Below are 13335 nucleotides of genomic sequence, written 5' to 3'. Positions count from 1 at the left end.
ATTTCTGGCAGTTTGGATGTTGTTGCTCGGGCAGAATCTGAAGTCTCAGATGTTAGAGCTTCATCAACACTTCATTACACTAAAGTAAAGGCTTTTTAGAAATGAGCATGTTTCCCTATTAAACTGTTCTTGGTGGCAGATCTGAAAGTTCTCATATGAATAACTTTTGAAACATTCTGATGCATTTCAGACATTACTGACAAACAAGCAGATGTCATCCTGATGATTGGAGCACTGAATCACATGATGCTCCAATGGTCTGTCCTGGAAATGACAAACAATCTTTTTCATTTAGTTTGTTGGCTCCATTGATTAAGTCATTTTGTAAATGGAAACACACACATCAACTTTCTTTTGACTGTCCTAAAATGAAAATGGAGAAGTTGTCTTCTCTTTACTCGTCATAAAGGAAACAAATCAAATCACCACTTGAGTTGGTCACTGTGCTGGGAATGGATCTGAACCACTCAATAAATGCAGAAACAAATTGTATACAATATATTTAGACAATCTTACCACATTTATGTCATTCAAGCGTCTCGTAGAACAATTAACATACATTACATATTTCTTATATAGAATTTCTGGAAGCCAAGGTCACGCAGCATGCAGGCTGTTGTCCAGTCCATTGATTGATGGAAGGAAAGGGCACACTGTCACACGGTCGGTCCAACTCTAACAACGTATCATACATCATGTATTTGACACAGAGGCCCCTTACTGGGATTAAATGATAACCAATGTCTAAAACAATTATATCTACACTGTTCACCTTTGAACCAGTTTGGCAGCATAGCAAACTTTTTACCACAGCAACACTTATATTTTCTGTAATGTCGTTGTCTTCAGTACACTGCTTGCATAGATCTTACTGTAATATTTCCACACACGCCAAATTTTATTAGACATATAAAATCTCTTGTAAATGAATTACCCAACAGAGGTCAATTATGCCTCTTATAATGTTTCACAGTCCAAGCTAACGAGCTAACGTTAGCTGCAGGGATTTGTCTTTCTTCAAGCTGTCAAGCACTTGCATCAGCTTTTAGAAAATGATTTGTGTTGGACCGACTGTTTCCTCAGGTCAGATTTGCCAACCTGGCTTACTTTGCTTTTCACATCACAAATACTGCAGTGAGTGTCGTCCTCGTCATCTTTTGCAAAAGTGTAGCCACACTTGGGACAGCTTTCGGCTCGCCAATGACCTGACTCACTGTGCTGCCATGTTAGTCTCTTCTTCTTCTTCTTCTTCTTCTTCTTCTGCTGCTTTCAGGTGCATTACTGCCACCCTCTGATCTCATGTTAGTCTCGCTCACTCTTTCAATTTCTCTCAGTACTCTGTGACTCTCTCACATAGACTGTATATAGAGACGGACGAAATGACAGCTCCTCAAACGTGAGGCCAAAATGTCTCAACCGCCCCCTTGTGGCTGACTGCATTACAGGTCATTAACCCTGCCTCCTCCATATTAGCAGATGGGACATGGGCCAAACTAAAAGTCAAAGTAAACATCAAGTGTGATCACAGCTGCAAGATGGCAGGGTTCGTATCTGTAATATTTTGGAGGTATTTGTGAATATTGGGAGGAATATTGCTCTCTCACCTGATTCTCAAGTAGCCAAATTTGGCACCGTATGATTTAAAGTGAATCTGTACTCAGTAGTACTGTCAGAATTCAGTTGGTACCCTCAAAAGTAAAGAGTTTAGTACCAAACCCTGTTCACAACAAGGACTGACACATCCTTTAAGTACAGAGTGGATCTAAAATCGACTTCTGCTGCAGTGACACTGATGATAAATAAATGCGAGTTTATAGAAAGAAAACTCTACATCTAAATTTGTCTTGTAGTTATTATCATCATCATCCGTAAAGTAAAGACTCAGACAAACGTCTGCATCAATCTATTTGCATCTTCGCGTCTCCTGTGCAACCTTCCAATCAGAGGAATGAGCAGAACTAACGCTTCCTCTGACCTGAGAGAAAAAGAATTAATCACACTGACCGAATAATAACACCCTGTCAGTCACCACTCATCACGCCACTTCACCCACACATGCTCTGAATTTAGAATCTGCTGGAGGTTTTGTCGTCGAATAATCTTAAATGTCAAAGTGTTTCCTAAGCAGAGGGTTTCACCAGATACCAGTGATGATTTCATGCTTGTTTCATTCCAAACCCATATGTGGACACAGCTGAGGGCAGCGCTGTGGAGCACACACACACTCACACACGCACATCCACACGTACACACCGGTATGCCCTGGGGTTTAGTGTTAATTAAACCACAATAACAAGAAGTGATTCTCTCTTTCTCTCTCCTCCACCTCTCCTGCTTCACCACGGCCACGATCTCATCCCACCATCCTCCTCTCAACCTGACTGTTCCACCTAATCTCACCCTCACACGCAAACACACACTGTAATTATCAGCCTTACTTTTACACTGCTCTACATAATTACACTGTCAATTTGCAACCCAAAGATTTACAGCCTCGGCTGTATTACCAAGCACTTTCTGCTTTTTTTCCCTCCAAGAATAACAATGACTGTGCCGAGCGACCGCCCCAAACTTTATTCACTCTTAAATTATTATTCATAGGATTTACAATAGGGTGTCTGCAGAGCGCTGAGTGAGTGCCAGTGCGTGTCCTAATAGTGTTGTGTTATACAGCGCTGTATTGTTAGCGGACCGCTATAAGCCTTCCTCCCATCTACTGCTCTGTCTCATTTAGCAAGACACAAAGGAGCCAGGACAATGATTGTGTGGAAATATTCACATGTGCACACACAATTACATCATGCCATCTATTGGAAACACGCGAGCACACACCTGCGAGCACTCGGTGCACATACGTTCCAAAAGCACAATAGACAAATCTTTGCAAAACAGGACAACTGAATATACACTGTAGGTGCACATGCAGACAGGCAATGCAATTATGGTTGTGCGCTTGTTGAAGTGGTACTTGTGTACCCTGGGATGGGGACATCAGAGTGTTTAAACCCCAGTGACACAGGTGCTTGTACCCAGCTCCTGAGATGGAGAGATGAGAGGAGCAGAGAGGAGGATAGAGACAATGTGCAGGAGGAGTGGAAAACAAAGCCGAGTGCCGTCCTCCTGCACTGGAGTGTTCTAGTAAGAGCCGAGCAGAAAACAGGAGGAGCTGAATAACAAGTGCGAAGTGTGTGCGAAAATATTAATTAAACAGAAAGGTTTGCTGAACTGTACATTTCAATGAGTTTTTAGCTGTTTATTGTAATGTCCAGTAATATTTGTTTGTACTTGGTGGTTTGGCTCTGCTCGTGTGAGGCTCAGGAACCCGTTTCAGTTAGGCTGAGTCAGATTGTCCTTGAGCTCACAGACTGCCCCCCCCGGTAAGATGAGCAACATTTGTTAAACATTTCAAGGAGAGGTTGCAGAGGTCAACACTGGTGATCAATACTGGTGATCAATACTGTATGCCATATGGACCTTTGACAAACAGTTCAATTTCTTCCAGATCTTAAATTCACATCTCATTGTCTTAAAGGGTTCAACAATTAAAATGTTAACTAGAGTGGCTCTCACTAGAGTACATACCTGCGCCAAGGCACAACAGTGTTCTTAAGAAAACACTTTTAAATTCATTAGATCTGGACCAGATTAAACGCAAATATCAGTCCCCTATACATACTGAATCATTTTCATCAAGATCCATGAATTATGCTGCGAAATCCAGGAAAATGTTGAAAAACAAAAATCTCATGATGTTAAAGAAAGTGAAAAAACATTCCTTGATCTGCCACATTAGTTGGTCCCTGACCCATACCTCATCCTTCCACCAGGTTTTGTGGTTCTCCGTAAAGTAGTCTTTGTATAATCTTGCTTATAAACAAACCAACAAACAAACAGACAGGGGTGAAAATGTGACCTCATTTCCAGAGGCCCCAACAAGAACCAGATTCAGAGATATTTAAATCTGATCTGTGATAATCTTTGCTTCGTTCACTTTACAATTGTACTCGAAGGCTGTAAGAGGACATAGAGGAAGTGTTTACGTTTATGAATATCAGTAAATCGATCTGCATTTATCTATATCTATAGAATGAGTGATTCCTACAGTATTTGTTTTCCACAGCAGCTTCATCCTATATGAAATTCTTCTCCTTCGGTTCATTAAATCCCTGCAGCTGTTTGAAGGCAGCGGGACGGATACATCGGTGCATCCACTGCCTCAGATTTGAGAGCGTGGTGTTATTATGCACGGCTGTCCACTGTGTTTACCTTCATTAAGTCACAGGCAAATGACACCAAAATAACAACACAAGCCACAACTCGGCAGTCTGCCTGTTTAAGCAGCAGACGTCAGAATACAGGGGTTTCTCAATCCCCGGAGTCGCTGCCTCCTTTCCAACTTTCTCTTCAGCAGACGGAGCATTTGAGGTTTTGTTCTTGAAATGTATAATGTGCCACCTTTTATGATATGATGAGACAACTAATGGGGGGAGATTATGGGATAAAATAATTGGCACAGCTTTTTCACAGCAATGAGACCAGTTACGGGATTGACTGAAATTGTACTAATCACCACACCCTCACCTTCAAAGTGCCCCTTTGCACTGCTGCACCTACATGAGCCTGGGGACGGCTAGAAGACTTTCTGCATTGCACTTGGTAAAAGGTCGTCAGTGTTGGTCTCTGCTGGTGAAGTTGTCTTTTAAATGACAGTTGACAATTATTATCATTAGTCTCATTCTGACAAATGCGTTGCTGTTACTTTAGAGCTTAAGGATCTGAACTCAATCTCTTACATTCCTGAAGACGCGTGAAAACTAAGCAAAATACAATGATGAGTGTTCAGTGTTTACACATGAGCAGTAAAAATGTTGCTCTCTGTCTGCATCCTGCACCATAGACTGCATCTAGAGATTGATGACAGGACGTCTGCTTGAAAGTGAAGCAAAGGTCATAAACCCTACCTCCTCCATGTTAGCAGAAGGGACATGGAGCTGAAGTACTCGTCAAAAATACATTTTTCTGAAAGATGGTTTCTGTCATGTTAGGTAGTCCTAATCCCACTGATGTATGCGCAAGTGGCCATGTCTCTGATCTGTTTGGTAATTTGATGCCGAGCACATGCATATGTGTGGTCTCGATTCCATGGCTCCCCCGATCGCTTCAATCGCTTCTGTGCAGACGCTGGCTCTAGAGTCAGTGATTGGTGCAAGATGGCAGCGTTCACATCCAGGATATTTTGGCTATTTCTTGTAGGAAGTGGAGACGTGTCATCGATCTTCATAAACAGTCTACACCGTTCTCGTATGTATAGAAACACAGGGGGCATGATAGTGGAAAAGGAGAAAGCTCCAGATCACCCGTCTCAGAGTTACACATTCTGCAGCATTTCAGGTTTCCACATGTGACTGCAGTGAATCAAATTGTTTTCCTTTTTTCCTGTTTACTTGTTAACGCTCACTTCCTCTTGTCCTCTCATTGTATCACACTTTACGTAACTTTGTTTTTAACATTATAAAAATGTCCCTAGCATGTAAATGGAGCTGTATAGAAGTTCTAGCAGGTGGAGCAGTGAGCGACACTAATTTGCCACCGATGTTTCCCTGAGAAAGCCCCGAGAAAGAGGCTGAATCCAAGTCGACATGAGGACTTTTAAACCCTTTGTCATACTCGCTGTGATCTGATCCCTTTCATCGCTTCCGGTCTGCAGGGCTGCTCCGTAGAACAGTGTTTAAACCTCAAGTGTTTCCATGGAGATTGATCAAAATTCCAGACCATGTAACTCATCTTCAAAGTATTTTACTGAATGGTTCTTAACAGTATTGATGCTGGCAACGTCTGCGTGATATGTGCAGGTCTGCTGCGTTACATCGGAGCAATAACAGATACAGTCAGAGTATGTGGGAAAGATTTCCTGTTAGTACATGAGCTGCCACACACTATTTCATCCCCATTAAGCCCTGAGCTGAGGGACCTCAGACTGTCCATACTGACACAAAGAAACCTTTGGATTAAGTGTGGATTAAAAATGTTTTAATAGTCAGATGCCCATTTGAATATTGAAATCGTTTTTTGCTTGTTGTACCTGCTCCTGCTGTGCTCCTCCAACCTGGAGATAAGGGACAGAATTCACAAACCTTGTTTAGTGCAAAAAAATATATTACAACGTTTATCTGAGGCAAATATGAGGTTTTAGACTTGAAAAACGGTGAACCTATAATTTGAGTCAACAAGTCTTCATGTGCAGTAAAGACCAGACACTAGGATGTTTCTAGCCCCAGGAAGGATGGCTGAGAAATTGCATTTAGGCTCTGGATCCTTCTGTCAATGTAAGTAAATGTCCCAGGTTTGTGTAATTGCTATGGGCCCCTGGCAACAGGCTATAAACAGGGAATAAGCTCACACAATTTATACAGAATGAAAGTCTAGTTTCGAACTTCCACTTGTTGGTAACGTACTGCAGGCTCAGGGCCTATGGGAAATATTTTTTTCCTCCAAATGGGTAATGTAGCATTAAATAGACACATATACCCTCATATAGGTCGGTGAGACTGGGTCAGGGATAAAGTGGGACAAGGTTAGTGCAGAGTCTGGACAATAGCCTCCGGGGCAAACATGGTTGAGAGAAGCTGTGATCTCCATATCACAGAGGCTGGCTGCAGGGCAGGAGATGTCTATCTTGTAATTGCTCTCATATCTATCTGCTCCACCTGAGCTGCATTTATCTGTGTGATTAGCCTGCAGTATCGCACACAGAGCAGTAATTCACCTGATAGCAGTGTGACCCAACAATTGTATAGGTATTATATCAGGGTCTAAAAGCTTTGTTATGGTCTTTAAGTAAACACTTAATGTTGCCAGAGTTTTCTTTCCTCCTAAAATACTATGGAAATCTGTCAAATGTAAAATGAGCTGTTCAATGCAATCTACAAACAGGTTTGAATGAATAGCTCCGAGATTCATCCAGGTTTATATACTGTATTTGTCAATATTGCCTGCTATATGAGCCCATGTGACAACACAGGATGAGATTATCTGGAGGATCCACTGTGACCAAGTGGGTGTGCTGATGACATGTTTTACAAGACAGATGTAACTGAATAAAAAAGAATACAAATATCTCAGAATGAAGAAGTGGTGCAGTACACGTGTAGGGCAGGTGGCAGAACTTTCGGTGCAGGACTCTTCTTGCTGCACCCCCCCTCACCTGAACGCCTCACCGGGCGAAGCTCCTGCTCCGTTGTGCATGTGTGAAAGGAAAACCCCAGAGAAAGTGCATCAGATGTGTTTTCGTCTGGTCACCACACTAATCTGAAGTTTTCAATCCCCCAAAACTGAGACCTTTGTCTAGTTTTAGTTTATCATATAAACTTGAAGACTCCTGGGCTGCATTTTAGTCTGGACGTGCATAAATTGACACGTTTACTTCCTAACTGAGTCCTATCAGTCAGGACTGGACTACCAGCAGTGAATGAAAACAATTTGAACACTATACCGTCAGTAACAGTTCCTCGCTGTCATCTGTTTAAGGAACAAAATCCCCAGTTTTACTTTTTGCCATTATTGTTCCTTGTATGTTCTGTTACCAAGCAACCAATTGCAAAAAGGTAATGTGCATCCTGTCTGCACACGGGCAGTGTACATACATGCATGGTCATGTGATATGTACTCTCAGGTGAGTTAACATGAGATTAGATCTGAACTAAAACATTCGTCAGGACGCAGTTTATTTTTAATATGAAACACTGGTTTTAAATGAAATCATAATAATGTGAACACACCTTAAACCAAAGAGTGATAAGCTGCATGCATTTGCATGTCTGCAGTTTCCCTCTCTGTGTGTGACCTGCACTGACGCTCACATTACTCAGAGGATGGCTATCTGCCATCTATGTGTTAGTAGCCCAGGAAAGCTGCAGCCTAGAAGAAGCTGTTCAGTCAGGAGGGGGGGGGAGAATGGTGAATTACTCTGGGTGAATTCCCACACTATCGCACTGATTGCCAAGGCGTGCCACCCACTAACAGATTGCATAAATAATATTCAGTAATTATGGCGAGACCTTGAGCTTGGAGGATCACAGCAATTTCTTACATTATCCTCCTGTCACGCTCAAAACTAGAAACTTCAGCATCCCTCAGAGATCCTGCTTCAAATGTGAGCACACCTACTCTTGAACTCTTTTGACTGGGTGTTTAGGGAGCGCACCAATGCTTCATCTCTTTTACTACGAATTATGTATGCTCTTAAATTCACCAGAGAGATGAGATCTTTCCATGTGTTCCTCGTCCCTTAACATGTTTTTGGTGATCTTACCTTCTACGAGTGAAAGGAAAAAAATCCTTTTAAAGGCTTCCGGTTTGATGCATTCAGGTGTTTGTGTGAAACTCTAACCTTTGAGATTTTTGAGTCAAACAGCAACAAACAACATACAGTATATGTGTGCTCCTGCTTACCTTTCAGATTTAAAGAAATAGTTTGACATTTTGGAAATGACACATATTCGGTCTCGACAGTGAGATGAGGATACCAGTCTCATATTTGTACTTGAAGCACATTGCTGCAGCCTGGAGTCTGATGTTGTGTTTCAGCTCGGATGTCTGATTTTTCCAACTTTCTACTTGAAAAAGTGCAATGGACGCGCCCAATCACAGTCAGAGTTCCCACTTGTGAACTCGGGGTTAATTTCATCTACCCCGACTTCACGGAGAAGCAGTTGTCTGACGTCACACAACAATGGTACCGCTCATGGAGATACTGTAGCAGTCGTCTACCCTCTGTTGGACTCTTGTTTTCTCATTTGTGAAGATCTCCTTCGTATGTATTGGAATGTGTTTCCAAGTATAAAAGTGCCGTAAAATAACACGTATAATGGTGCCTGTTGCCTCATGCATCGTTTCCCCTCCTCTGCTCTGTTTGTGTATGAACTGGCTGCACTGGTCACAGTTGAATTGTCTCATCACGAGCCAAATACACATCAGCGCCTCACGGTCAGCCAGGTCTGTTTACGGTTGACATTGTGCCATCACCGTGCATTGGAACGTTGGGAAGTCGGAGCTCGGCCATTTCACAAAGTGCTGGAGATATGTCCCCAGTGTAAATGGCACCTATGACTTGAGCTAGTGAGCTAGGAAATGTAGAGAAAATGGTGAATCAATGTTAAAGACACAGTCACAATAGTAATAATTACTTTTATTTATTTGACAGAATGAGTTTTTGATATATTATAACTGAAAAATATGATTATATGCTACTTAACATTGATATGAAATCATGTTGAACTTTCAAGAATTGTGAAACTCTTTGGGAGAGTTTGTCTCCCAAACTGTATCTCCCAGGTAGTTCAATTTAAATGAATGTGAATGTACAGTAGGTCTTTTCCTCTCTTCCAATTTCTGACTCAGCAGGAAGGCAGAGAGTTAGTCAGCGGGAGATGCTGATGGTTTTAGTGGTTGGTTTGTGTTTAGCCCAGTGGGGATATCCTGATGCAAACAAGACAGAGGACAAGAAATCGTACACACCCATATAGTCATGAAGACTTTATCTGGAGAAAGTCCTGCTATGATGTTTTTGAACAGAAGGAGAAACATTCAGTTTTGGACATTAGAGATATTACCTGCAAATTACCACTTTCTTTACAGAATATGTTTTTTTCCTTGAGAATAAATGTATTTTAAATCATTCAGATATGTTAAGTATGTGTTTTATGCATCATTCAGATATGTTTAGTGTGTGTTTTATGTGTACAGACACACTAGCAGTGAGGATCCAGACAGTGTTGATTAGTTGATCGATCAGTCCATCACTTTGGTCCAGACCGAACTATTGGATTAATATGTTTCATCTGGGATGAACTGTACTGACATCAAGTGATCAGCTGACTTTTCATCTAGTGCCAACATCGACTAGCAGGTCAAAATTTTAAATTGCAAATTTTGTGTCATTGGCCACTGTAAGGATGCTATACCACGCTTAACTAAATTGGCCACCATGCGAACATGCCCTGCAATAAATTAGCATTTTAACATAATCATCGCAAGCATGTTGATGTTAGCAGTTAGCTCAAATCCTCACGTAAGACCTGACATTGATGTAAAAACTAATGTATAATTCATATTCATTCAATGAAGGGATTAAGGGGGATTAGGATGAGAGCAGCCTAAAATACACAAATCTCAAGGTTTACTTAATTGAAATCCGCCCCACGTCATGCTAATCAGGAGCATAGCCTACAGTGTAGCACACCACTATACATAAGTACTGTAATTCTTCAATATTCAGTAGTATTCAATACTGTTCCCTAGTACAACATACTAATATATAGAAATGATGATTTGCCTCCTGACAGGACTCTTAACTCTCAGATATCAAGTGATAAACATATGATCTCATGATGAACGTGTAGAGGACAACGTGTCAGTGGCATCTCATGAAAAAAAAAGATTTGGCACTAAGGTGAGAAAAGACCACACCACAAAAGGTCAGTGAGTTGAAGGCCAGCAGCATTCGTCAGCTGTAAAAGAAAATAAGTGATGTATTCAAAACAGCTTGAGGCAGCTACAGATGAGAACGTGAGGGAGAACATGACATTTGTCCCTCTTTTCTGAAGCCATAATCCACATTGGCTTTACTTGTCACTTGTCTGTTTCAGGCATCACCTTTTAGCTGCAGCTGGCAGACACCCTGTCCTGGGTTTGTTTCTGTTTTGCCTTATGTTAGGTTAAACTTCACAAACCATTTTAATCAATCACGTTTATTTAGTGTTTATAGGTTCAGTTTTTCTTTGGCACTCACCTTCCCCACCATGTGCAAAATGGTGGAAGTGGAGGAAGTGACGCTACACTTGAATTCATACCTTTGGTGACACCGGCAGTGATGTCACCGGGAGCAACCATGTGTGAGGGGAGGTGTAGAAGGTTTTGTAAATATTATTTGCTGTATTTTGTATATGGTGTATGCTTGGTGACCAGTTCTAGCACAGGCAGTTATTTAAGGTAGTTCTTATAGATCGCCTTCCCCTGCCGTTGTCAGAGGAGTGGCTAGCACGTCATGCGTCATGCTCGCCAACATATATGTACTCCGCCCACGCTCACCACCAGAGGAGGGAGGTGGGAACATGCTTACAAACACAAAATAAAACAACAATAAATAATATGAACATAACTATTAATTATATTAAATATTAAATGCGGCTCCTACAAGAAGCAGATTATGGTCTGGTGTTGGAATGGGCTATATAAGCAGTTGTCATTTCATTTTCAGGGGGTGAAAAGACATTGGTGTGTAGCCATGTGCATGTGATGTTAATTTAAATAGCTTTGTATGACTTGAGTTTTGTTCAGTTAAGATATGTTAACTTTTATTCTGTTTCTTTCGCTTTGTTCATTTTTTTCATCACGCATATAACATGGGACCACTGTTTTATTACATAAACACTTGTTTGACACCTGGACGCTGGTTCTGAGTTGGGCCTCCTACAAGATTTACAGGCCACTCTGGTATGCACACAGTCCTGAATTTAAAGGTTCAATTGTAAGATTGAGGTGAAATTGATCTATAGGCTGAAATTGAATATAAAGTAATCCAAGTGATGTTTTCACTAGTGTGTCATCATCTAAAAGAAGGAGAGGGTGCGTTGAGGTTCAGGTGCAACGTGCAACTTCACCACTAGATGTCACTAAATTCTACACACTGAGCCTTTAAGAGCAGCAGTCGATTAAAATGCTAAATGACTATAACAATAAGATTGAACACAGACTAGAGGAGAATAGAGGCCAGTGTGTTGCCATCAGGCAGAGTGACCATTCAGAAACAATTTGCATTATAAAGCCCATGGTGGGCGGCTCTGTCTCATCTCTGGACTCATCGTGTGGTCACCTCCAGATCTGTTGCCGTGGGGTCGTACAACACATCAGATGTGTGAATGCCGTGTTCCACACACATGTTGGCACAAGGTTAAGTTACAGAGGTTGATGGTAAGCTTTAGCTTTTGGGTTTAGTTTGTTGCATTTGATCTATACATACATTATTATACACATATTATATATAAAGTGAACTTGTAGATCCTGTGAGTCATTGATTGCAGCTGTAGAAGCTTTTCTTTTCAACCTTCAGGCCAGTGTGAGGTTGTAAAATAAAGTAATTATGTAATGTCAGGTTGCCATTTTTCCCAGTCACCACTTTTTCTAATCAGATTGATTAAATCTGATTACAGGCCGACTATTAATCCTCACCTTGATGCAACCCACTGCAATCATCTTCCATCTGACTCTCTCATGCTCTCCTCCTCATCTATAGCACAATTATCACAGGAGAATGGCAGACCCCTGTGGTAAATGAATTTCATATCAGCCATATCATAGTCATTAGATACACTAATGCACTCTATCATCTTCTGCTGTGATTATAATAGACTCATAATGTGCTTTTAATTCATGCTGGCTAGCCCTCTCACCCTCTCTCCTTCTTTGTTCTACCACTTCCTCGCCTACGTCCCCGTCTCTGCCGCAGGTTTTGCAGTGAACCTCCAGGTGATCCTGGCGAACCCGCGGGCGCTGTTCAAGCGGCGTGGCTCCCAGCCCGGGATGCAGGAGTCCGACTTCCTCAAGCAGATCACCAAGGTCACCGAGTTGGAGCCCAAGGCCAACAACTGCACCAGGGTCAGTAACCAGACACCACTATCACCGTGGCAACAGACGCAAAGTCTTTTTGTCATAATAAGTCATAATACTGGTCAAGGTCCCGATTTGATTTATGCATGAGCGCATTCACTGTTTGTGCCTTAAAATATTCATTCCGGCATCCAAACAAATACAGTATCCTGGTGTGAACAGATAATGTGCTAAACAGACACTTTTGCAATTTTGAATTTACACAAATTAAAAATTGAAGGCCTTTAAATGAAAAAACAATCCACATAATACAAACACAGGTTGATAAAGTATGTCCCATAACACCAAACCTTTTTATATTCAGTGAGGCTCAGTAACTTTTCATCCGTTATAACCAGATTGGTTGTGCAGACAGGATGAGGCTTGACTGATGTTGCACAGTGTTATTTTTACCTCATGACCCGATTGTGCAGCGTGGCACCTTGTGCGAATTGATAGAAGATGGGATATTTATGAACCCAAGTTCGGGACAGTCTCAAACAATTAGTCTCTTTTACAACTGGCTTTGGTTTTTTTCAATAGCTTTTTCCATCTCTACCCTGATCAGCTGCAGCATTTAAAGAGCAACATAGAACTTCATTTTAGATTGAACACGCCCCCTTCACAAATTCCAGACAATACACTCAACCCCCCCCCCCCCCGAGCTGTCTAGTGTTAGCTTAGCAGGGC

The 13335-nt window shown here is 41.6% G+C and overlaps 1 protein-coding gene across 1 annotated transcript in view; it reads left to right on the top strand.

Moving 5' to 3' along the window:
• The window catches only part of b3gat2 (beta-1,3-glucuronyltransferase 2 (glucuronosyltransferase S)), a 48048-nt gene that overhangs the window by 24799 nt on the left and 9914 nt on the right, over window positions 1–13335 (top strand). Inside the window, exon 3 of the mRNA XM_034608045.1 lies at window positions 12506–12654. Within this exon, the coding sequence (XP_034463936.1) occupies window positions 12506–12654 (149 nt within the window). The remainder of the gene's footprint in view (window positions 1–12505; window positions 12655–13335) is intronic.

The sequence above is a fragment of the Hippoglossus hippoglossus genome, chromosome 15, assembly GCF_009819705.1.
Source record: "Hippoglossus hippoglossus isolate fHipHip1 chromosome 15, fHipHip1.pri, whole genome shotgun sequence".
In the NCBI taxonomy this organism is placed as follows: domain Eukaryota; kingdom Metazoa; phylum Chordata; class Actinopteri; order Pleuronectiformes; family Pleuronectidae; genus Hippoglossus; species Hippoglossus hippoglossus.
This window is presented reverse-complemented; position numbering and strand designations above follow the sequence as displayed.